This window comes from Manis javanica, chromosome 9 (genome assembly GCF_040802235.1).
Source record: "Manis javanica isolate MJ-LG chromosome 9, MJ_LKY, whole genome shotgun sequence".
In the NCBI taxonomy this organism is placed as follows: domain Eukaryota; kingdom Metazoa; phylum Chordata; class Mammalia; order Pholidota; family Manidae; genus Manis; species Manis javanica.
The window spans coordinates 80022302-80048345 of NC_133164.1; the positions used below are offsets into that span (position 1 = coordinate 80022302).

General features: G+C 37.2%; 1 protein-coding gene across 13 annotated transcripts in view; it reads right to left on the reverse strand.

The window, feature by feature from the left end:
• Positions 1-749: 749 nt before the first annotated feature.
• ARHGAP28 (Rho GTPase activating protein 28) overlaps positions 750-26044 on the reverse strand; it is a 174386-nt gene continuing 149091 nt past the window's right edge. For 12 of the 13 annotated variants that reach the window (XM_073212823.1, XM_073212827.1, XM_073212822.1 and 9 more), the window contains 7 exons: positions 25595-25677; positions 20080-20277; positions 19645-19758; positions 12602-12658; positions 10847-10971; positions 6553-6617; positions 750-4613 (listed from right to left, as the gene is read on the reverse strand). In XM_073212823.1, the coding sequence (XP_073068924.1) occupies positions 4519-4613; positions 6553-6617; positions 10847-10971; positions 12602-12658; positions 19645-19758; positions 20080-20277; positions 25595-25677 (737 nt within the window). In that variant the 3' untranslated portion in view covers positions 750-4518. The remainder of the gene's footprint in view (positions 4614-6552; positions 6618-10846; positions 10972-12601; positions 12659-19644; positions 19759-20079; positions 20278-25594; positions 25678-26044) is intronic. The other variant, XM_073212819.1, reaches the window with a different exon arrangement.

Here is a 26044-nt window from a genome sequence, read left to right on the forward strand (position 1 = left end):
CAATGTACTTCCATCCATCTCCTCCCATTCAGAAATATGGTACATCTGTACATTTGTTTTAGCTCTTCTTTAATTTCTACCAAAAATATTTGTAGTTTTCAGCACACATGTTGCATATATTTTATTAAATGTATTCATAAGTATTTTATATTTTTCGACAATTATAGTAAATGAAAGTTAAAAAACTTATTTACCATTTGTTTGCTGCCAATAGAAAAAACACAACTGATTTTTATTTAATAATCTTTTATGCCATGGCTTTGTTAAATTATTAGTTCTAATAGTTGAAGATACCCACCTTAAGCTTTTCTACACACTCATATTATTTGTGAATACAGGCCACCTTATTTCTTCTCTTCTAGTCTTTATGCCTTTTATTTCTTCATCTTGTCTTTTGTACAAGACACAGTAAAATATTGAACTTTTTAAAAAACATTAATGGGCATGGAATTTTGTCAAATGTCTTTTCTGTATCTATTGAAAGTTTGATTTTTTTAAGTACATATTAAAAACCTGTTAGGACAAAGTGCCACATCAAAAAGAATTTAGGAAATAGCGGTTGTTTATTCAATCTACACCCCCCTGCTTACAACCATCCATCTTTACCATAGTGTTACACGGTTTTTGGTCAACACCATCCTTGGCTGTAAGTGACAGAGACGGGGCTCACACACAAACCTTCCCGCCCTCCCACCAGCACCCCGGTGCCCTTAGACTACCTGAATGTAAGAATTCTCATGACAATGCTATTAGTTTTTCTCTCTTTATTTTTATGGATAAAATGCAACGTACATATTATACTTAACAATGAAAGCTGATGGGGCAAAAGAATCAATATTAAGTTTGAGGTGGGAGACAACATAAAACATTGGCATTATGTGATTTTTTTCAAACAAGTCACATAGTTTTAGAAAATTGCTGGAAAATGGAAGAAAAGATGTTATTTTTAAACTAAGGTGTGTGTATGTGCGTGTATGTAAAACTGTTGAAAATACTTGAAAGAAACATTTTAACCCATGTCATGTTATTTTTCATTAAGTGACATATTTATGGAAAACAGTTGAGAAGGCCTGTCAGAAACTGGAAAATATTCAATCCCATTATATATATTCTTTTCAGGTGTGTGATAGATTTGTGAAGAACCATTGAAATGTGCTTGACAGAAAGAAGGGACATTTTCATCTCATGTTACTTTTCAGTTAAGTGCGATGCAATGAAAATGGTTGAAAAATGCCTGAAAGAAAAGATGAATATTATTCCCACCTTTGAGAACCTGCACTTCAGTATGGCTAAACACACAAGACAATGACTGAAGGACACAAATTCTCTCAGAGTCTACCACAGATCACAGTTACAGAGCATTTTTGGCTTTAAAGCTTTTGCTAAAAATATTTTACATCATTAAAGGAATATTATTAAATGTACATTTAAACCTAACTGAATGACTTAAATAATAAGACTCAGGGACAGTTTGTAACAAAAATTGTTAAGGTCCATTATTTTTCCCCAATAAAGGCAAGTGAGGTAGTTTATACTGTATATACATTGTAAAGAAATTGATATTCCAGTTGGTTTGAAGATGGTTGACTCCAGGAATCACATCCCTAAGTGAGCTGTTTAACAAAGGGATCGATCCTCTTTTGCAGAATGAAGAAAAAAATGCGCCAGTTCTCAGGTTGTTTCTGAGTAAGTATTCCCCAAATATTAACTTTCTCTAATACTTTCCTGAATATTATTTTCCTAACTGTATACCCAGAGTACTTGGATCTAGGTAGAGTGGGAAGCTGTTAAGAATAGAATTTAGAGGCCCAGTTCTTTTATTTGCAAATAATAACACTCTTTTTCAGATTACTGTCATGTTATTTTTCATTAAGTGACATATTTATGGAAAACAGTTGAGAAGGCCTGTCAGAAACTGGAAAATATTCAATCCCATTGTATATATTCTTTTCAGGTGTGTGATAGATTTGTGAAGAACCATTGAAATGTGCTTGACAGAAAGAAAGTAAATATAGAAAGTAAATCTTCTATAACAACTCTTGCTAAGGCAAAAATAGCTTTCTTCAGTACTTAGTGAACAGGCATTTTTGAATTTTAATTGTAGGGGTTTATTTATTCTTTAAGGGTAAAAATTAGTAAAAAGAACCTCACTACCCACACACAAATTAGTCTTCCTACTGAAAACTCTCCTATTGAAAAAACTAAGAATAAAAGTTATATCCATTGATACTGGGATTGACATGGCCTTCCATGTTATATAGTTACTTGAAAGTTGTCACATCCTTGAATATATTGAAGTGATTAATCTAAAGTTATTGACTCAACTATATCTTTGACATCCAAAACCACATAGAACTGGGTAAGAAAGCCAGAAGCCTATTTTTTTTTTACCTGCCATCTGTTAGCCGTTTATTTAAAACTGATGACAAGTGGAATAAAGCTTAAACCTTTAGAACTTACGTATGAGGTCCTACTGTGTTCTCAGTCAGATGAAATGAAAATTCCCAAATAAAAATTAAATGAGTAGATCTGTGAGTTTTATACATAAACACATCAGCATTTAACTATTCTAAATGATAGGAACTACCATGAGAAAAATCAGTTATGGTTTCATATATTCATAGAAGTGTAGGGTAGCTAATTTGAAGAATTTCTTCTGTGTGTGTGGGCATAATTAGTGCCACTTTATGTCTTGCAACCTAACAACTACATAAAGTAAAATGTTCACCTCTGTTGATTGAATTGTAAAGACAAAAAAGTAATTTTTCAGATTCTCAAAATTCATCATGCAAACTCATGTGCTATCAGTTAGCCATACATTGCAAAAACGATGAAATGTAAGAATATGTTTAAATATAAATCTTTAAGACACATTTATCTTCCAATGGGTTTTCAGTCAAAGGAAATAAAAATTCTCAAACAAGCAAATAAAATGAATACTTCAGTTTTCTATAAAAACAAAACAAAATCCTAATGGCAGGAAATACAATTATACCTGTTAAATATAACTAATGTTTTTAACATATCTAGGCATAATGCAGCATACAAAATTTTTCTTATATATATGGGCTTAAATTATTACCACATTATGTTTTGAGACTGGTAAGCAGATAAGATTTTTTCTGCATTTGTGGGCAATTTTGCCTACTGTTTGAATTGCAAGAGAGTCATTTGGGTGTTAAATCTCATTAAAACCAGTATAAATTCATCAAAATCTCAACCTGTGGATTCTAATCCAAAGCACACACATGGAATAAATGAGACCTCTTTTCCCATTTCCAGGAAATCCTAGAGGGACAGTATCTGAGGTCTCAAGATACAAGGCAGAACTGACACCTCAGCATGTTTTAGATTTGCTCTCGATTAGAATTGTGGAGAACTGTGTTCTTCATAATTGCAGGTCTGGAAAATGGCTCTGCAGGCTCTCAATAGCATGACAGGTTTCAGTTTACCAAATATGCATCTGATTTTAAAGCCTAATGCTAATCCTCTGGGCTTGGTCATGTCCATGACTGACGAACAGAACAATATCTCCTTTTACAGCATGTACAATCTGAATATAACAGTATTTTTCAGCAGTCTTGGATAAAGAATAGTTGGATAAAGAAGGTTTTGTATTTTTCAATTGGGGCTGCAGAAGTGACTACTGACAGTTGCAAAATATTTTAAAAAATGATATATTTGATCAGGAAAGGAAATCTGTGTCTGGCACATGTAAAGCAATTCATTCATTGAGCACCAAAATCATGATACGAAAATAGAGGCTCTGTGACTACTACGTATACAGAAGGTTATGGAAGCATAAGAACACTCTTTGTCAAACTAACCTTCCCCATAGTGACCTGTGATCATAAGAGAATAAGCCTTACAAATACAGTTTTCAATAGTTCAAGATGCAGAAATGACCATTTGCATCAGAATGTTGACAGTGATAATACAGGATGGCAAACATAACAACACAGTGTTCTTTAAGCAGAAGTTAGGTCAGAGCATAAATACTGTACGTGTAACTTAAGAAACCAAATCCCTTTGGAAAGTAGATCTGAATTATTTTACAGAGCAGAAATTGCTGATATTTCTGGCATTCTTGTTCAGAAAGGTCAATATATGTCTATAAGTATTTTAAAAAGTCTTTTCCACCTCTTACATTTGGTAGCATTTGCTACACAAAGAAGTGTTTCTTATCTCCAGGTATAGGACCTAGTTCATTTCTGCTGTGAAGTCAAAGTGCCAGAAATGATTAGACTTGCATGTTCAAGATTAGTCTTTCTTCTGGAAAGATCAAATCTTCTTTACTTTACTCATTTTAAGGAACCATCATGAGAAAGCATCAGCTCACAGTCAACTAGGTCCTCTTCCAAAGTTCATGCTGACAATGCAGGAAGACATCATTTGGGCTGAGAAACACCAACAGGGTTATAAGAACAAACACGTCAAAAAGCAATGTGGCTTCTCCCCTACCAAACGGAGGGTCTTCTTGGTATATAACACATGATAGCTGCCATCTGGGAGAGTACTTCAAAAACTTGATTTGGGTTTAATCACCCATTCTGCTTGAGGATTTACATGATACACATCCAATATATAAGCATCTGGATCCAAACAATGCTGCCCTAAAAGAGAAAATGAAAGAATGGTTTTGAGAGTGCACACGTCTATGTGTGCACGTGCATGTGTGCGCGTATGTGTTTGTGAGGTTTGAATAGGATCAATAAAGCTCGCTCAGGCAAAAGTAAGTAGATACATTTAAAGTTTCTTAGCAAAGCCAACATTCCTTCCTGTCTTCCTTCTTCCTTCCCTACTTTTTCCTTTCTTTCTGACTGAATGACTTCAAATAAACCCAATGTGAAATTGTGGAGAAAACACATACCAATCACATACAAACTGAAATACCACATCATAGAAAAATACAGGAAGAATAGTTTTGGGTATAATCAGATCATTTCTATGATAATACATGTCCTCTGATGGTTTTATGGAGTAATGACTTGACCAGGACTGGAGAAGAGTAAAATTAAGTTCTTATTAGGATTGTCATTTTATTTCTTTACTATGAATGCAATGCCCATAGGCAGGGGATCTGGTAATGATACCAAAAGATCATTCCACGGGGTGAATATGTTTGAATATCTTTATGTATAGTGTCTTTGAAATGTATACTGAAGCCTCAAACAAAACCACAATATTTGATTACTTGCTTGCTTGCTTCATTCATCAAATATTTCTTGAAAGTTATGTGCCAGGCACTAGTCTAGGGGCTGGGGCTACAGCAATCCATCAGACAGTCAAAATTAATTGCCCTCGGGTTGCTTACATTCTAAAAATGGCACAAAGCAGCTGGCAAATAAGCAAGTGTAAAATGAAGGCAGTCTCATGTTGGTAAGAACAATAGAGAACAACAAAGCTGGGAAGGCACCTGGAGAGGGTATGATCCAGGAAGGTCTCATGGGGAAGGTGACAGAGTGGCAAGCACCTGGAAGAGGTGAGTGAGAATGAGCACCCTAGAGGAGAGCATGTGAAGCACGAGTCAGAGCAAATGCAAAGGCCCCAAGGCATGGTACGTGGTGACAGGATATGCAGAGTTGGTGCTGAGGGGAAGTCTGGATATAAATTTGAGAGGCATCAGCACACAGGTATATTTAATGCAATGGGGTTGAGTGAGCTCACCAAGGAAGTTACAGAGAAGAGTCCCAACGACAGCCCTACAGCTCTCCAATGTTAAGAGGCTGAGAAGTACCAGGCAAGAGACTCAGAGGAGCAGCCCGTGAAGTGGGAGGCAAGCCAGAGGCTGAAACTGGGTGAAGAGAGTGCTTTCTCAAGGAAGGGAAAGATCAACTCAGGCAGTTATAAAGACAGATGAATGATGGGATTTCACAACGTGAGCGTTCTCTGGTCACCTCAGCAAGGGAGGGATTTTAGTGAAGTGTTGAGGGGTAAAACTTGACTCGAGTGGTTTCAAGAGGGAACACGAGGAAGAAACTGGAGTATAGACAACTGATTCAAGGAGTTTCTATTGTAAAGTGGAACTGAGAGATGGGAGTAGACTTCAAGGGGGCCAAGAGAGTTTTGTAAAGATGAGAGAAATTACCACATTTTTAATGCAGATAGGAATGATGAAGTTGGGAGGAAGAGCTGATGGTGTAGGAGAGAGTGCCGGGTGTGTGTGTGTGACTGGAGCAGCGTCCTCATCAGGCAGGAGGGGACCCAGGTGTGGAGGTGCTGGCCTTAAAGAGAAGCGTGGGCAGGTCAGCTGGACTAGGAGCAGGGCAACCAGAAGACATGGCCACAGAAGGTAAGGACACAGTTGCAAGCAGAGGGAATTTTCTTTAGATTCTTTTTTGTTCCCGTTCAGGGAAATAGGAAGAATGAACTTGAGCTGAGAGTGAAAGCAGGTAAGTTATACAAAAATGGTGTCATGCTTCCGAAAGTTCCATGATGTTCTCTCCTTTATTTTGCATGAATCTCCTGAAAGAATTTCTAACTCTAAATTACATTGGTTTCTTTTAGAGTAATCAGAGAATTTAGGAATAAACATTATCAAAGAATGCTTACCTATATTTCCTCCAATCTCATATAACCTTTGGTTCTGAATCTTAATGTGTTCTGATGAACCATGACTGAAAAAAGGAGAAAGCAATATAATTTAAACCCTCTTCCATGACTGGAAGTAAATCTGTGGATTAAATAACTATGGCAATGAAACAGTTCATTTTGCCTGGAGGGAAATACACCTCAGAAATAATTGTTATGACTGAAGATTTTATAAAAACAACTGGTTTTTATTTTGACACAGACAATCATCTGAGGCACAGAGAGGATGGGACTTTCCAAACCAAGACGGTCTACTGTGCTCAGCCCGGAGCCCTTCTATCTACAACTGTTGGTTCCATTTAATAAAGCAAATTGTTACTGACACATCCAGGCTCACCAAGGAGCAGCTGGATGTTTAATGTTGCCTTGTCATTAGTCACATGACTCTCAGTTCAAGAGAAGTCAGGTTGAGTGAGATTGAATGAGATTCTCTCCTCAGCCCACGTCCTTATTTCTGAGCTTGCCTAATGCTCTGCAAACTGTGTGACGTTGACTTCATTGAATGTGTCTGCCCGATAATAAAAACAAATCATGGAAAATAACTCCCCAAGTATTACACAATCTGATGTTCTCCTTTCCTTTCTGATGTTCCAAGCCTTTGGTATCATTTTCTTTCTGTTGAGAGAACTTCCTTTAGCTATTCTTTACTGGTAGGTTCACCAGTGACAAAATTCCTTAATTTTCCTTTGTCCAAGAATATATATATTTCCCCTTTCCACTAAAAGAATATTTTTTGCTGGACATAGAGTTCAAGGCTACAGTTCTTTTCTTTAGTACTTCAACAAATGTTATGCAACTTCCATGTGGCCTCCACAGTTTCAGATGAAAAATTCACTATAATTTGAATTGAAATGAATTGCTTCTCTCTAGATGCTTTCAAGGTTTCCGTCTTTAATTTTTATGAGTTTATATTAATATTGTTTTGGCATGGATTTCTTTGGTTAGTCCTATTTGGGTTCACTTAGTTTCTTGAATATGTAAGTTTATGCCTTTTGCTAAATTGGGAAGTTTTCAGTCATTATTTATTCAAATACTTATTCAGTCCCACTCTGTTGTGTCTCCTTCGGGCACACCAATGATACAAGTGTCAGCTCTCTTGTTATAGGTCTGAGAATCCCCGAGTCTGTATTCATTATTTTTGGTCTGTTTTCCTTCTGTTGTTCAGAATAGATAATGCTGTTGATATGTCCTCGAATTTACCGATTACATCTTCTGTCGTCTCCACTCCACTACTGAGCCCACCTAATGAGTTTTTTATTTCAGTTAGTGTATCGTTCAGTTCTATAATTACCATTTCATTCTTTTCTGTAACTTCTATTTCTTTGCTGAGATGTTCTACTTTTCACTGGTTTCAAGGGAATTTGAAATTGCTTCTTGAAGCATTTTTTCCACGGCTGCCGGATAATCATTGTCAGGCAATTCTAACATTTGATTCAGTTTAGTGTTGGTAGACGATTTAGTGTTGATTGTCTTTGCTCATTCCTGATTTTCCTGATTTAAGTATAATAAGGGATTTTGTATCATATTATGGACATTCTGGATATTATGAGACTCCGGATCTTCTTTAATCTTCATTTTTTGGTAGGCAGTCCTCCTGCCGAGGTTTAGCAAGAGGTCTGGGTGGGTGTGTATTTCAGCTCTTTGCTGGGCCTCACTGACATCTGCCCAGGGAAGTGGGGTACCACCCAGCACTGTTTCACTGCCTCTGATTGGGGGTGTCAGTTCAGACCCCTGCTGGGCTCTGCTGCCACCAGGGAACAGGGGGAGACAGATGGTTGCCTCATAGCTTTGTTCTGCTGGGTGAGCTCAGCTCCTCCTGGGCGTTCCTGGCTCTGTGGGAGGAAGGGATCCTGATGGTCAAAGGACTGCCTTGCATTACCTTGCTCAGTCTGCTATTGGGCTGAGGTGGAGACTCAGCTCAAGTCAGGACACTACTGATCTGGATCACCACCTGGTTCTGTTGGATGGGGCACAGTAGGTCAGTGGCCCTCTTGGTCCCACTGAAACCAAAGGGGTGGCGGTCTGTTTTATTTCTCTTGGTGTTTGGTGAAGTAGGGTAGGTGTTGCCAGAATGTTTTTGGAAGGCAAGCCACCCTTTCTCCAGAATTTTGGCTAGAGGGAGCAAGCTTTTCTTGGAGCCAGTTTTCCATCTGTGCCTGTACCAGGCTGGAGGTCTCCGTATAGTGCTGCCAGGGATACTGGAGGCTGGAAGGAAGCCCCGGAAGTCACTACGATGGGATTCCATGAGGCCCCATGTCTCCAGGCCATCCGCACTCACTCATCTTTCTACCTTCCAGAGCCTTACTGTTCTGTTACGTCCAAGGTTTCTCAGCTGTGAGAGGGAGGCCCTGGGAGGAATGAGACACTGTTCCCCTTTCATTACACAGACACAAGAGGTAATAAGCAGTCAGCCAGAAAATAACTCTCTAGTGAAACAGGCAAAAATGGACCAGGTTACAACTTTTAAACCGAAAAAGGTCTCAGTTCTAACTAGTAAGACAGTGGACAGGACAAGATCTTTTGATGAAGCTGATATAAAGGATCTGAGTGGTTTGCAGTCATTGGTTCTAACATTTTTTATTAGAAACATTTTCTTTCTACTAAAGGTCTGCATGAGAGTACACACACAGCTTGTAACACATATAACTAGGAAGCTGTTGGATGTCCAAATCCCTCCAAAGGACTTTCCAGTCTATTACTACTGCCTAGTGGCAACTATTTAGTGTCTTAGTTGTGAGAAACCAGCAGCACAGAGTAAATGTTCAGGGCTCCTGTGGCCTTCTACTTTATGTAAGCTTTCATTTTATATATTTACATTATATATAAATTTTATATGTATATAAATATATATAAGCTATAAATTTTATATATAAAATATAGTTTAGGTATATTATATATGAATATATGTTAATGTTTATATATATACAATCTCATATATATATAACATGTATATTTAAAACATATCATGCACATATCATAAATACACACCTTGAATTTTCATAGTGAATACCCCATTTAACAGTCCCCCTATCTAAAAAAGGAACTTCTTCGAAGTGACTAGTCATACCTTCTCAGTCAGTTATCCCTCTGTCCTCAGAGAAAGTCACCATCCTTGCTTCTAGCACCACAGATTTCTTTTATTGGCTGCTTTTTTTTTTAATTGGAATTTTTTTTGAGATAATTGTAGATTCACATGTAGTTTTAAGAAATAAAACAGAGATTCCTTGTACTCTTTGTCCAGTTCTCCCCAGTAGTAACATTTTGGGAAACTATAGTATAATGTCACAATGAGGATACTGACACTGATACAATCCACCCATTTAATTCAGATTTCTTATTTCATTTACACTCATTTGTGTATATTAAGTGCAATACAATTATGTGGTGGTTCTTTCACTGACCACTACAATCAAGATACGGACCAGTTCCACCACCAGAAGGTCCTTTCTGTTATCCTTTCGTAATTGGTCCCATACTCCTCCCATGATCAGCCCTCCCCAACCTCTGGCAACCACTAATCTATAGCCTACCTCTAAAATTTTGTCATTTCAAAGTGTTATATAAATGGAGTCTTACAGTATGTAAATTTCTGTAATTTTTTTTCTCGACATGGCTCTCCTCTTTTAGTATGACTGGAAAGCTTCTTTTTAAGGGTATCTGTCAGAGTTTTACCAAAGCCCGTCAAACTGTACCAGCCGTCTAATGAATAGATTTAAACTAGTGCTTCTCATCTTTTGAAAATATCAGGGCAAATGTTATCCTTGAATAAGCATGTCCAAACAAAAATTATCATGACTTATGTTGTTTTAAGGTGACTTATGGCAGACATGCAAAAGTATTTTGATTAAAATACTTATTTAGTAGCATTAGTAGGAAAGCAAGAGCTACAATATCCATTTAACTACATAAACTCTGTCTTATATGGCAGCTTAAACCACAAAGGACACTGGGATAATGATATTCCTCTATCAAGACATCTACAAAACTAACTTGTTATATGTTTTTTTTTAAAAATAAAATAAAACTCAGTAGACACCTAGGAGGAAGATACATATTAAGAATCTTATTTGTGGAAATTACTTTAAAAAAGACCACAACAACTTCTCTGTTACTAACAATTCTATGGACTACTTAACTTCTTTCTCTTCTTTTGACTTTTCATCTACTGGTAAAGTCTCCAAAGTAACAGATTTTAATTTTTCAAAAAGGCCATCTAAAAGAAGTTCATCTTCCTTGTACAGAGACTTTTACTCACCTGTTCTCATATTGAAATTTCGCCAGTATGTCTTTGGCTTTGGTTTGACTATTGAGTTGAATGGCCATGGACACCTTAGAGAGAAGTGGAGCATGGACCCTTATGACTCCTTCCGGCACATCAGACTGAGAATGAGGAAAAAGGCAGTTCATTCTGTCAGACTAGGGTGAAGAGCAGTTCAATGATTTCACTTAAGAGACATGAAGCCCGTGTTATTCTGACCAGTATTTAACCAGAATGAAACCCTGTTTTCTTTTTAACAGGAGATTCACTAATGACTTTCCTAATCTGGGCTTTTATTATAATGCTTTACGATAATGAGAGAAGTAAATCTGGGTTGTGACAAAAACCTAATGTTTGTATCAATGCATTTTCTTGAACAATGTAAGCCTACTTTAAGCAGAAATCTGTATTTCAATATACTTTAAGAGATCAATCGAATGAAAATTTTAAGGAGCAGTTAAAAAATATGGCTTTTCAAATATCCTTTTTTGTTTAGTCAGTGACAATGAATGGCTGGCCCAAACTGAATTTCTCTGCTTTCATAGGACAAGATTGGCCTGGGGACTTGAGGCTCTTGTTAAATGAAATTTTCAAAGAACAGTGCTATTTAATTAACAGAACTTTCTATTTTATCAGGATTGACTGGAAAATTCCTTTTGTTTCAAGATTTTGAACATTTTAAAAATTAATCCTCTATCTAGAGATGAACAGAAATAAATTTCTATTTAGGAACCTGGTTACTCTTTACAATCATTTTCAGTTTGAACATTCTCAAAGGATGGAATTGATGATGTAGAAGGTTTATGTGGATCAACTAAATACCTATCTTGGAAGTAATACATTATGGGTTGAATTGTGTTCCCCAAAATGATATGTTAAAGTCTTATCTCTCAGGACCTGAGAAATAATCTTATTTGGAAACAGGGTCATTGCAGATGTAACTAAGATAAGGTCTTACTGGAGGTCATACTGTATCCAATATGGCTGGTGTCCTCATATGAGGAGTCAAATGCACATACACAGTGAATGCCATGTACAGATGGAAGCAGAGACTGGAGTGGTGCATCGACAAGCTAAGGAACACCAAGAATTGCTGGCATCACCAAAGGCTAGGAATGATGTCAGGAACAGATCCTTAGAAGGAAACAACCAGGCTGATACATTGATTTTGGATTTTTAGCCTCTGAAACTGAGAGAATAATACATTTCTATTGTTTTAAGCCATCTACTTTGTGGTATTTTGTTATACAAGCACTAGGAAACTAATACAAAGTATTTTAAAACAATGTCAATTCTTATAGACGTTTCTACTATTACACGCAAGACAGGAAAGCATGCTAGGGAATAGATATTGAGGGATTTGGACTTGGGGGCAGAGTACCCCTGGGTTCACTGCAGCCAAGACCACACTCTTAAAATGCTCTTTTGGGCATCTTATGTCCTTCTACTTCCAGCTCTCTAGAAGCTTCTGTAAGATAAATTCCATAGTCCTGCCATTATTGAACCAGTGATCATATTAATCCCATTTTCCCTATAACTTCCTATAGTATTCACAGTTGTGCCCAGAATGCTGACTGCACATTTTGAGTCATCAGTTATTTGAGCTGCAACAACCTCTTTCATGAACCACCCTGAATATGTCAAGTTTGAAGGATATATTATGATCAAAATTATACACAGATATGGTGGATGTAGCCAGGGAATACTATGTAGGGAATTAATAATTAGGTAGAAAAGGAATTGTTTTCTTACCAGTCTTCTTGAAGAGGGTGATTTTTGTAGTACCTTTGAAACTTTGGGACTTGTAACCTAAATAAAACACATTTAGTCCTTAGGATTAATATTTGAAAATAAGTGTATGTTGCTGTTGGAAGTATAAACTGGTACAGTCTTTATGGAAAACATTTTGGTAATATTCATCAAATTATAAAATGCATATATACTTTAACCCAATGATTCCACATTTATAAATTTATCCTGTAAATACACTTCCTTTGTGAGAAATAATACATCTAAGTTTTTTCGCTGATGCATAAGTCATAATAATGAAAGATTTGACACAATCTGTTAAACAATATGGGATTGCTTAAATCAATTACGGTGTGTCTATAGAATGCCATTAAAGAGGCAAAGAAGGCTTTACAGACTCATGTGGAATCATCCCATGTTTTCTTAAGTCTGTAAAGCAAGACACAGGACAGTGTTTCATGTATGTTATCATTCATGTGAAAAAGGCGAAAAACACTGGTAGATAGTTTAGCTAAGCTACTCCATGGTACTGCTGCCCCAGTATACATTTTGTTTGGTCAAGTGACCTGAGGGGCCCTAAACTAACACTAGCCCCCTCTTGCACGTGCCCCAGAAGGCAGTCACAGAGTCAGAAGCAAATGTAAGATCCTGATATGACTTCCCCAAGAGCCCTGTGATCAACTGTCTCTTCCATATCCCAGGGTCTTCCCCTTGTGTGCCCCTTAGATAAGACCCCCTACCCTGACACTTCAGGTTTCAGTTGACCAATGTGGCCTTAGCCTGGCCAAAGGACCCTTAGGTTATGTCTCCTACAAGCTGTTTGCAAAGTTCCAAAGACAAAGAAAACTTTTGTGCTCTGAGCACTGGGGAGAAAGGATTTGCTTATAAAGTTTCCTGCACACAGAACTATTCTGGGATTTATGTGCTAGGATGGTGACGTTGTATATCATAATAAAACTGGTAGCAAGCACATCTATGGAGAGAAATTTGACAATAAAAATTTCATCATGAAGCATGCAAGGGTTCTGGCATCTTGTCCATGGCAAATACTGGACTGAACACAGTTTCCAGGTTTTCATCTGCTCTGCCAGGACTGAGTGACTGGATGGCAAGATGTGGTTTTTGGCAAGCTTAAAGAGGGCATGAATATTGTGGAAGCCATGGAGTGCTTTGGGTCCAAGAATGGCAAGACCAGCAAGAAGATCACCCTTGCTAACTGTTGACAGATCTAATACATTTGACTAGTGTTTTATTTTAACCCCTAGACTATTTCTCCTACAGCTCAAAAGAACACCCCCCCTTCACCCCCTCTCTTGAAACATCTCATAATCTTTGTACTCTTGCTGTAGTTCTTTGGGTCCCATATTTTCCTTATCCCCCTCCAAGTCTGGCTGGATTGCCAAGTTTATCATTATGAAATAAAAACTTAAACAACAAAAAATGAAGAAGAAATTAAGACATTCCCAGATAAACTGTGAGAGCTCATTGCAAGCAGACCTGCTCTACAAGAGTTGCTACAGATAGCTCTTCAGGCTGAAAAAAGGATACTAGACCTATTCAAATCCACATGAAGAAACAAAGAAAACCAGTAGAGGTAACTGCATAAGTAATTACAAAAGGCAGTATTAATGTGTTTTTTTTGTTTGTTTATAACTCTTTTTTTTCTATTTAGGTTAAAAGACAAGTGCATAAGCAAGAATTATTAATCTATCTTAATGGGTATACAATACATAAAGATGTAATTTCAGCAATAGTAACCTAAAGTAGGGTTGGTGGAGGTACATATGTAGGAAGTTTTTCTATACTATTATTGATTTTAAGGTAGAACTAATATGAACTAGATTGTTGTAAATTAGGATACTTGTAATACCCAGAGCAACCACTAAGGAGATGATTCAAAAATATATAGTAAAAAAAACATCTGTTTCTTTCAACAAAAATAACAGTAAAATAAAGTGGTACACTAGAAAGTATTCTACACAAATAAAGGCAGTAATGGAGGCAATGAGACATATAGAAAAAAAGGATTGAAGGTAGAAATAGTTCTGCAGCAGTTGAGACTTCAGTACCTCATTGCAATAAATGATAAAATGACTAGTCAGGAGATCAGAAAGAAAAAAGAAAACTTGAACAACACTTTAAACTAGACGTAACATATATCTATGGAACACTCTACTCAACAGCAGAATCCGTTCTTCTAAAATACACATAGAACATTGTCCAGGATAGACAATATGTTCAGCCACAAAAAAGTCTCACTGAATTTAAAAATATTAAAGTAATATAGAATATATTCTTCAACCACAATGGAATGAAATCAGAAATCAGCAAAAGAAGTAAATTTGGAAGATTCATAAATATTTGAGAACTAACATACTCCTAAATAACCAATGGGTCAAGGAGAAATTAGGAAACACTCTGAGATGAACAAAAATGAAACACAACATGCCAAAATTTATAAGATAAGAGTAAAAGTAGTGCTCAGAGGAAAATGTATAGCTGTAAATACCTACATAAAAAAAGAAAGATCTCAAATCAAGAACTTAACCTATCATATTAGGAAACTAAAACAAGGCCAATAAACTCAAAACAAGTATAAGGAAGGAAATAATTAAAATTAGAATTTTAATAACGACAAGAGAATAGAAAAACAATAGAGAAAAATCAGTGAAACAAAAGTATGCACTTTGAAAAGATCAACAAAATTGACAAACCTGTAGCTAGACTGACCAAGAAAAAGGAGAAGATTCTAATTATTAATCAAGTGGGGATCAAGTTTAATTAATTACATTAATTAAAAATTAAGTTAAGTGGGGACATTACTACCAATCTTAAAGAAATAAAAAGGATGATAGGGAATAATATTAATGATTTGTATGTCAACAAATTAGATAATCTAGATGAAACACACAGAACCCTAGAAACACACAAACTATCAATACTGGCTCAAGAATAAACAGAAATCTGAATGGAACTGTAACCAGTAAAGCTATTGAGTCAGTACTCATATAGATTCATATAAAGAAAAGTCCAGAACCAGGTGGTTTACTGGTGAATTCTACTACACATTTAAAGTTTTAACACCACTCATTCTTAAACTTGTCTATAAAAAATAGAAGAGGAAGGAATACTTCCTAACTCATTCCATAAAGCTAGTATTACCCTTACACCAAAGCCAGACGAAGATACGAGAAATAAAAACTACAAATCAATATCCCTTATGACTGCTGATGCAAAAATCCACAACAAAATACTAGCAACCTGTCCAGCAGAATACTAAGAGGATTATATAACTTGGCCAAGTAGGAATAATCCCAAGAATGTAGGGTTAATTCAGCATATGAAAAATGAATCAGTGTAATAAAGCCTATTAATAGAATGAACAAAGAAATGATAATCTCGATAGAGAAAAAGCATTTGACAAAATTGAATACCCTTTCATGATAGAAACCAACAAACTAAGAACAGATTGGAGTTTTCTGAAGGCCCATCCATGTTGTTATAAATGGCAAGATTTCAAGGGCATTATGCTAAGTGAAATAAGTCAGACAGAGAAAGGCAAATGCTGTATCATCTCTCTTACATGTAGAATCTATATACACATATATAAATCAAGCTAATAGATACAGAGAACAGATTGGTGGTTGCCATAGGCAGGGGGTGGGGTGGGAGAAATGGGTGAATTATTTTTGTTTTTAGTTTAAATAAATTCAATGAACAATAAAAAGAATAGATATGAAAAATCCACATATAATATAAAGGTGAAAAATGGAAAGTTTTCCTCTGAAGATCAGGATCTCTGCTCTTGCCTTCTTATTTAATATTCTATTGGAATTCTAGCTGGGATAATTAAGCAAATAAATAAATGAAAATAAATAAAAGTTATCCAGATTGGAAAGGAAGAAGGAAAATTCTTTTAACAGATAACATTACGTTATATATAGAAAATCTTAAAGAATCTACACATACAAAATCAATCTTTTACAGCTAATAAATGACTCCAGAAAAACTGCAGGGTGCAAATCAATATATAAAAATTAGTTGTATTTCCATGCTCTACGCATTAGTCATCCAAAAATGAAATAAAGAAAACAATTCCATTTACAATGGAATAAAATACTTGGAAGTAAATATAATCAAGCAAGTGCAAGACTTTTACAATGAAACTTTTTACAACAAACTTTTAAAAGATTGTTGAAAGAAATTATAGAAAACCTAAATAAGTGGAAACATAATCCATTTTAATGGAATAGAAAACTTAATATTATTAGGATGGCAATACCTCCCAATCAATATACATTTCCAATGCAATCCCTACTGAAATTCCAACTACTTTTTTGCAGAATTAGGAAAGCTGATTGTAAAATTTATACAGAAATTATGTGACCTAAAATAACCAAATTTACTTGAAAAAAAAAAGAGTTGGAGAATTCACAATTTTTCAATTTCAAAACTTGCAAGGAAGCTACAGTAAGAAAAATAGTGTTGTGCTGGCATAAGGAAAGACATATAGGCCACTGGAAAATAATTAAGAGTCTAGAAATAAAGTAATACATCTATGATCAATTTTTGACAAGAAGGCCAAGATCATTCATTGGGGAAAGTAGTGTTTTCAACAAATGATGCTGGGATAACTGTATTGCCACGTGCAAAAGAATGACATCTCATATTATATACTAAATATAACTCAAATGGAACAAAGAGGTAAATACAAGATTAAAATTATAAAACTCTTAGGAGAAAACACTGAGCTAAATCTTCATGATTTTGAATTTGACAAAGGATTCTTAATGACAACAAAAACATGAACAACAAAAGAAATAGTAGATACATTTTTTCATAATAAAAAACATCTGTGTATCAAAGGACACAATCAAGAAATTAGAAAGACACACAGAATGGGAAAAATGTTTTAAAATCATATGTCTGATAAAGGACCTGTATCTAGAGTATATGAAGAACTCTTACAACCTAATAATAAAATGCTAACCCAGTCAAAAATGGATAAAGGAACTGAACAGACATTTCTCTAAGGAAGATACACAAACGGCCAATAAGCACATGAAAAGAAGCTCAACACCATTAGTCATCAGGGAAATGCAAATCAAAACCATATGAGATTTCATTTTATATCCACAATATGACTACAATAAGAATTCTGATAATAACAAGTTTTGGTGAGGATGAGGAATCTGGATCTTCACACACTGCCTCTGGAAATATAAAAATAGTGCAGCTGCTTTGGAAAAGTCTGGCAGTTCCTCATATGATTCAATATGAAGTTGCTTTATGACACAGCATATACCCAAGAGAAGTGAACACATGTCCATAGAAAAACTTGTATATTATTGTTTGTAGCAGGATTATTCTTAATAAGCAAAAATGTAAACAACCTGAATATCTGTGAGTGGATGAATGGATAAACAGTATGTGGAAATCTACATAATGGAATATTATTTGGCCATATAAAAGAAAGAAGTACCGATACATACTACAACCTAGATGTACCAGGAAAATATAATGCTAAGAGAATATAAATAAGCAAGTCACAAACACCACGTATTACATGAGTTCATTCATTGCAAGTCCAGAGTAGGGAACTCGAGAGTTAGAAATTAGATAAGCTGTTGCTTAGGACTGGTGGGAAGAAATGGCTTGAGGTGGTTTAGGAGGATAAAAGCCAAAGAGGCCAATATTTTTGAGGTGAAGAAAATGTTCTAAACTTGATTGCATCAATGGTTGCATATATCTGTGAATATACTAAAAAACACTGCAGTTTATACTTTAGATAAATTTTACCATATGCCCTACATTCTCAATACAATAAAGTTTTTTAAAAAATGAGGGATGCAAGAACAAATTTTAAAAAAAGAATGAAGCACTGATACATGCTACAATACAGATGAAACTTGACAACATGCAAACATGCACGAGTGAAAGATGTCAGACACAAAAGGCCACATATTCTATGAGTCCATTTATGTGAAATGCCCAGAATGGAGACAAAAGTAGATTAGTGTTTGTCAAGGGCTGTGGGGAGGGGGTATTGGGGAGTGAGTGCTTAACTGGGTGTATGGGGTATATTTTAGGGATGGTGAAAATATTCTGGAATTAGTGGTGATGGTTACACAACACTGTGAATATACTCTTTGCCTTTAATCAATAAAGGAATACAGGCATTCATTATGATTGTTATAAATCAATTAGCAATACTCCCACCTTACTGCCCTGACATTTACTATTCCTTTCCCTGGATGATCTTTCCTCTCCATGCTCCTTCAAAATGCTATCAATCCCTCAAGATGTAGTTCAAATGTCACTTCCTCCATGAAGTTGTCCACAGTTCACCCTGTTGGAGCTCGTTTCTTTCTCCTCTGTGTGGTTCTAGCACTTTGCGCTACTAGTCTAGCACTTAATGCATATTCATGGCTCTTGTATACATTTGTCTCCCATATTAGTGTGTAAGTTCCTTTAAGAGCAAAGTGAATTTCATGTAGCTCTGCATCCTAAAGGTCAAATGAAATGCCTGACATTCATGATCACCCTTGAATTAAAGCAGTAAAGAAAATTATTCTAAAACCTGTTTCCATTCAGCACCTCCACATAAACTGTGTTAAAGCAAAAGTTTTAGAATGCAATGAATTTACACAGAATAACCCAAGAATTAGGTAATATTTTATTACAATCACCAAAGAAATTGTCCTCTAATATTAGACATACTGTAAACTAGATCACCCTTAAATCTAGTTCACAGGCACTAAAATGTTGACTTTCAGCCTTTGTAAGATGCATTTTAGCCTTACGTGCTTAACAGAATACTAAGTAATCTTCATGATAGAGATATTTGAAGAACTTCAACCAAAAAGCACATAATTCGACAAAAAGGAAAGACCACCCTACTCTGCTATGGATAAAATTTCCACAGTGTTTATAATCACAAGACTGATACTTCGTGAGGATATGAAGTTTCAGTTCTAAATCACAAACTCCTCTGTGCTGCGCTTTGAGAAAGCAACACTATTCCCGCCTCCGTTTGCTGTCATTACCTCTCGCTCTATGGTTTTCCTCCTGAGCAGCTTTTTGACACTTGGCAGCTGTTTCTTTAACAACATGGTGGCTTCATTCATTCGTCTGACTTGAGTAATTAAGAAAGATGGAACCTGGAGAAGAAACATAGCTTGACTAGAAGGAAAACACTCGAATTCAACCTGCCTGGTAGAAGTTGCCTTCAGATATGCTAACTCCTTCCAGCCACTCAGCATCCTGGAACCAGGAATGATGGCATTTGCCCTCATCAAGATTAGAGAAAACGGTTAGGATTCCTGTTTAAGAGGAAAAACATGTTCAGAAGCAGCCCTTAAAGAATGTCTTCTCACACATCCTCCTTGTGACTGAGGGGCTGCTTGTTCCGGGGGCCCTGACACTTCCCGGGCCCCAGCGGACCTCTGGAGTGACCACACAGTCACCACACCATTACTCACCTTCCACAAAATTTTCTGGTACTTAAGCATCAGGCGGATGATGTGGGCTGCGGTGTTGGCTAACAGTAATTCTTCATAATCAGAATGTTTGCTTCTGCTGAAGAAAAGGTTTGGTGCCATTACAGTAGAAATGTTCCATACACTCATTCGGTTTTTTGATTCGTTGGCAATCACTTTATTGAAGAATGTCATGAGAGCCTAACAAGAAAAAGCATTGTGTGACACTACTGTCAACCTTCAGAAGGCACCACTGGTTACTATCACTCATTTCTATACCCATTCACTGTGCCTCTGGAAAACTGCAGGACTACAGAATGGCTAAGTGTGTCACATTTCCCCTTTGATTGCTGAAACGTGCTACGAGAAATGGGAACCGTTTTATTCAGTTCTCTGGCTCATGAAAGTAGCTCCATTTCTATGGGGTTTATTATACTGTTATTTATATAAATAATAGTTTGTACTTTCTTACTTTCTTTTGTCCTAAACAAGTTTGACAGATTAAAATTAAGTGGTAATCTAGGAAGAGAAAACACCGCAGCTCAAATAAACACGATATGCAGTTTTATTGTGAAAGAAAAGTAGTTCTAAAAACTTCCTTAATTTAAAGCATTACTATTGAAAACTGTTTCTTTGGGGAAGGAAAACCTATTTAAGATAACGCAAGTACCTTATTCCTAGTCCAAATGTAAACTCAACTGAAGTATTTAAAACTTTTACTTTTTTAGTGTCATTTTTTAATTGATTCTCATTTTGGCATCTTCAGTGGACCAAAAGGAAATGCTTACATGCAGCTGTTCTCAGCATTGGAAAAACAAAATTTTTTTTGAGAAAACTTAATAAAAGTTTGGCTAAAAAAAAAATTCCCAGAACATTTATTTCCACAGTCTTGATAAAAGACCACAATCCCACGTATAAAGTACACTACTGTATTTAAAGGCAAAATCACATCGCAAGAGTTTTCCCCAACCTATTTTACAGAGAAACTTTAGAAAGGAATTTCCATCTCCTGATAGTTTTACACTCATGTCTCTCAGGCACTGGAAGGCCCACCCCATCTCATTTTCTCCAGCTGAGATGTGTGTTCACGGGTTGTACGTGTGTGTGTGTATGCAAAAGGCTCACTTTACCTACTTGATGGAGCTGAGACAATGCTTTGGAAAGAAGTTACCCCAGGCTGATGGAGAAGCCAAGCCAAAGGGAAGCTAGAGCTAGCTTTTTTCTCTAAAGCTCTGGCATTTTAAAATCGCCACCGTGGTTTCCTGTAATTCAGTGGTTTTGTGTTCACTCCTGTACTGAAAGTCTTCCCGTTCAGGTCTGGAAGGAAGAAATGCAGGAAAGGGAGAGAGTGGAGATCTGGGGGCGCCCTGTACCCAGCTCAGCCTTTCAATGGAGCCTGCCCTACGGCTGCCAGCCTGTCTGTCCCTACTGGGAGCCGTCTTCACGCTCCTGAAATCTGCAGTGGGTGCTGGTCTGCTCAGCCTCCCCTGGGCCTTCCACAAGGTGGGTGAGTGGCCCTGGCTTCCATTCGGAGCTGGTCTCCTTGGTCTTCTTGACCAGCGGGCTGGGGAGGCCACCTAGCAGGGTGTGGTGGGAGGGCTGTGCAGCCGCCCCATCAAGAAACTGTACTAGGCCTGCTTTATCATCAGCCTGCTCATTATCTCTGTGGCCTTCCTCAGGGGTACCAAGGCCCTGGTGCAGAAGCTATGTGACTTCCTCCTTACCCATGCTCCCCCAGCTCTGCAGCCCTGTACACCGGCCAGAGCTTCACCCCGACCTGCTCTCTGCACTGGTCACCCTTGCCCCTGGCCACCATGTGGGAGATCAGATTCTAGAAATACACGAGCATCCTAAGCACTCTGGCTGCCTGCTGCCTGGCCTTGCTCTTTGTGGTGCAGCACTATCTCAGGCCCCAGGGTGTGGCCCACCAGCCCCGCCCCACAGTGAGTCTTTCCTGTCGGACCTCTGTATTTAGCGTCTTCCCCATCATCTGCTTTGGCTTTCAGGAAACATCTGCTTCTCCCTAGAAACTACCGCCTATTCACCACCACAAAAATTGTCTCAAAGCAAAATCCAGTTTGGAAGGGAAAGCGGTCCAGGGCCAACACCACCCTCTCAGCTCCTAGCCTGAGCTTTTTCTTCCCTTCTCCATCAACTGGCTCCTGTTTTCTGTTCTTTGTGAACCATTTTTTAAAAATCCTGAAACTTTTTTTGGGGAATTTGAATTTAATTAAGGTAAATTTTCTGATAAATTCCTTGCTATCCAATTGAAGAAGCAAAGAAATTTGGCTGGAGAGAGATGTTTGTGCTACTTATAGTTAAGCATCTATCATGAGCCAGACACTGCTATGTGATTGACAGGTGAAAGTAAGCCAACCTTTTTTACTGAAATATATTTGACAAAACACATTGGGTAAACTTAAAGTCTACAACATGTTGATTCATCACATTTATATATTGTAATGATTGTCATTGTAGTGATAGACCTCTGTCACATCACATAATTATTTTTTTGTGGTGGGAATAATTAGGATCTAGTTTCTTAGGAAGTATGATGATTACTACATTGTTGTCTAAATTCACTATACTGTGTATCAGATCTCCAGGACTTACTTGATTACACTAGTTGCAAGTTTGTACACTTAAGAAACATCTCCACTCCTCCCCCAGGCCCCAGCCCTCGGCAACCATCATTTTACTGCATTTTTATGAATCTGGCTTTTTTAGATGCTACAAATAAGTGATAGCATATGTTATTTGCTTTTGTTTGTCTCACTTATCTCACTCAGCATGTTTTCAAGGTCCACCCTTGTTGTTGTATGTGGCAGGATTTCCTCCTTTCTTGTGGCTGAATAATATTCCATTGTACAGACCACATCTTAATCCACTGACAGGCACTTTGGTTGTTCTCATATCTTGGCTACTGTGAATAATGCTACAATAAACATGGGTGTGTGTGTATCTCTTTGATATCCTGTTTTCATTTCCACTGGTGTATATCCAGAAGTGGAATGGCTGGGACATAAAGTAGTTCTACTTTTAATTTTCTGAGGAATCTCCATACTATTTTCCATAGTGGCTGCACCCATTAACATCCTAATGGACAGTGTACCAGAGTTCCCCTTTCTTCACATCCTCACCAACACTTGTTATCTCTTGTCTTCTGGATGTCAGCCATTCTAACTGATACAAGGTGATATGCACTGTAGTTTTGATTTGCATTTCCCTGGTCATTAGTGATGTTAAGCACCTTTTCACATACTCTTGACCATTTGGATGTTTTCTTTGGAAAAATGTCTAGTTTCTCTGACCATTTTTTCATCACATTGTATGTTTGCTGTTGAGTTGTACAACTTCTTTATATATTTTGGATATTAGCCATTTACCTAATACATGATTGGCAAATATTTTCTCCCATTTCCTAGGCTTCCTTTTCAAGATACTGTTGCAGCAGGACATGCTCTATGTGATCAAGCTGGATGCAGGCATGCAGTCTGGACCAAAGAGAGGCCCACGTTCCTCTTTGAGCAAATACTCATCTTTAGTGAGCAGCTCAGGAAGGGATTCATCCGTCTGTACAGCTTGCTCGAAAGGAATATCAAGATGAATTCCTTGGTCCTGGAGGAGAACATGGACAATGACCCCTGCAAGTCTGTGCTCACGAACATGGAGACTGCACAGTGGCTCAGTCTGCAAGCTGCCAACACTCACATACAGCACAGGACATCCATCAAGTCCTAGCAACACAGTGAGACCTCTTAAATGCATGACAGCTGCCCACTGAGGACCATGGGAAGACAGGAGAACAGCTGTAGTGACATCCCAGCCTGCTCATGTTCCTCAAGCCAGCCCACGCCCCCAAGTTTAGACACTTAGCAGAACTTGAAATTTGCCAAGAGGGCTGAAACCCTAAAAGGGAGATGCTTTTCAGCTGGCCAAGTTTGAATTCTGCTATAGTATTTGTAAAGAGAAGGTGGACAGCACCTCGCAATAATCAGTTAATATTTATTTAAGGATTGATTGTGAGCCAGGCATTATTCTTAGTACTTTTTATAAATCCATGGATTGTATCATCATTCCAAACTCTGTGTAGTAGGTACTATAATTAATATTGTTTTACAGGTGATGCTAAGGCAGAGAAGGATGAAGTAGATTTGTCCAGCATCAGTTCAAGTGGCAAAGCCAAGATCTGAACAGAGGAACCTGATTCTTAAGCCAGATCTCTTAATCTCTGCACCACACTAGCCTCAATCTTAATTCCAGTCACAATGTAGAAGGAAAAACATTTGTGTGTGTGTACCATCTTCATTAGTCCCATAATGTTTTTGAGGATATCGTTAAACATGCATTCAATTATTGGATAATTGCTGCATCCTCAATTGCATGAAAGGGTAGATGACATTTTCCCAGATAGCTGACACCAGATACCTTTTTTTTTTTTGGTAAAAGAGCACTGTTTACTCAATGCCAAAAGAAAACTAATAAATTTTCAGCTTTTGAAAAATTGCTAGATTATATTAGGAACAGATGTTCTTATGCCATAGCCAATCCCCATCTTTGAGCTGAGGATATGATATAATTGACACAGATATTTATACTATGTTAAGAGGAAAGGTCATCATCACACTGAAATCACTGGTAAGAGCTTGCACTAAAAATCATCTTGGCTTACTGGCCTCTGAAATTAAGGGCTCTTTCCAACTCATCTTTTCCCTGATTTTTGAAGATTCCAAACATCTGTTGTACTTGTAACACATTTCCTATTGTGTACAGAATCATTATCAAGCAAGAGAAACTGATTTCTGCCAACTTGTAGCAAAGAAATTACTTTGAAATAGGAGTAATTCAAAGGAAGTAGAGTTTGGGAGAAGAACTATGGAATATTATTCTATCAAAGTTCTATCATATGTTAATGGACAAGTCACTTTTCTGAGCTTGATTTTCCTTATCTGTTAAATGACAAGATTCTATCAGGTGATCCCTAAAATTCTGAAATTCTAGGAATATTTAAATTGAATTGCCTTCATAAATTGTAAGATATGAACATTGTAAAAGTTCCATTGAACTGAAAGATTTCAAATTTCCTCCCCAGAGAAACTCTTCAGATCTTTTGCCACTAGATGGATATGAGCAGCTGAGGATCAACAATTACACAGCTTTATATTCTGCAACTTACATAATGTGACATTAATAATGTGACTTGTGACATTATTCCATTTAAGTCTTCCATCTTTGCCTCTCCTACGGCTAACCCTAACCCAGTGCCTGGCACTTGGTGGACATTGGACATTCAGTATCTCTCAATAGATCGAATGAATGAAATTAAAATGTTCAAAGAAGGTTCTAGGATTTACATTCTTGCCTGTCTTCAGGAGAAAAGCAGTGGGGCTGTGGGAAGGCGACAGGCTGACAGCACACCAGCTGGCTTAGTAAGTTGCGTTCTGGTTTTTACTTCCACCTGAGCCATTTCCTCTGACCCATAAGAGCTGAGACAGACCATGAGGCTGATACAACATACCTGGGCTGTGTCCCTGTTGGCATCAGGCAGTGCCATGACCATGAGGTGTAAGGCTTGAAATTGTACTTTGATGTGAGGCCCTCCTAACAACAAAACAGAAATAACCACACATTTTCAACAACAGTGATGCATTCTGACATCATTTCTTGCTAACATCTGGTGGCAGAGGAGGGCTCCTGCCAGCTTTTCAGGGGTAAAGACTCAGGTTTTGTGTGCGTTTGGACAGGGGACTGTCTACAAGCTCTTCCTTCAGGTCCCACAATACCATTGTAAAGGCAGGTAGCCAAGGAGAGCCTTAAAATAATTCTGGATTTGATATCATTTCTCTTTTCGAAGTACTTTCACAGACTTTGCTTTACTTTTTTGCTATAAACAGAAGGCTTGAAGCTCAATTCAAAGAGAAAATAAATCTTGCTTCCATATAATGAAGCAGTAATATATAATTAATAT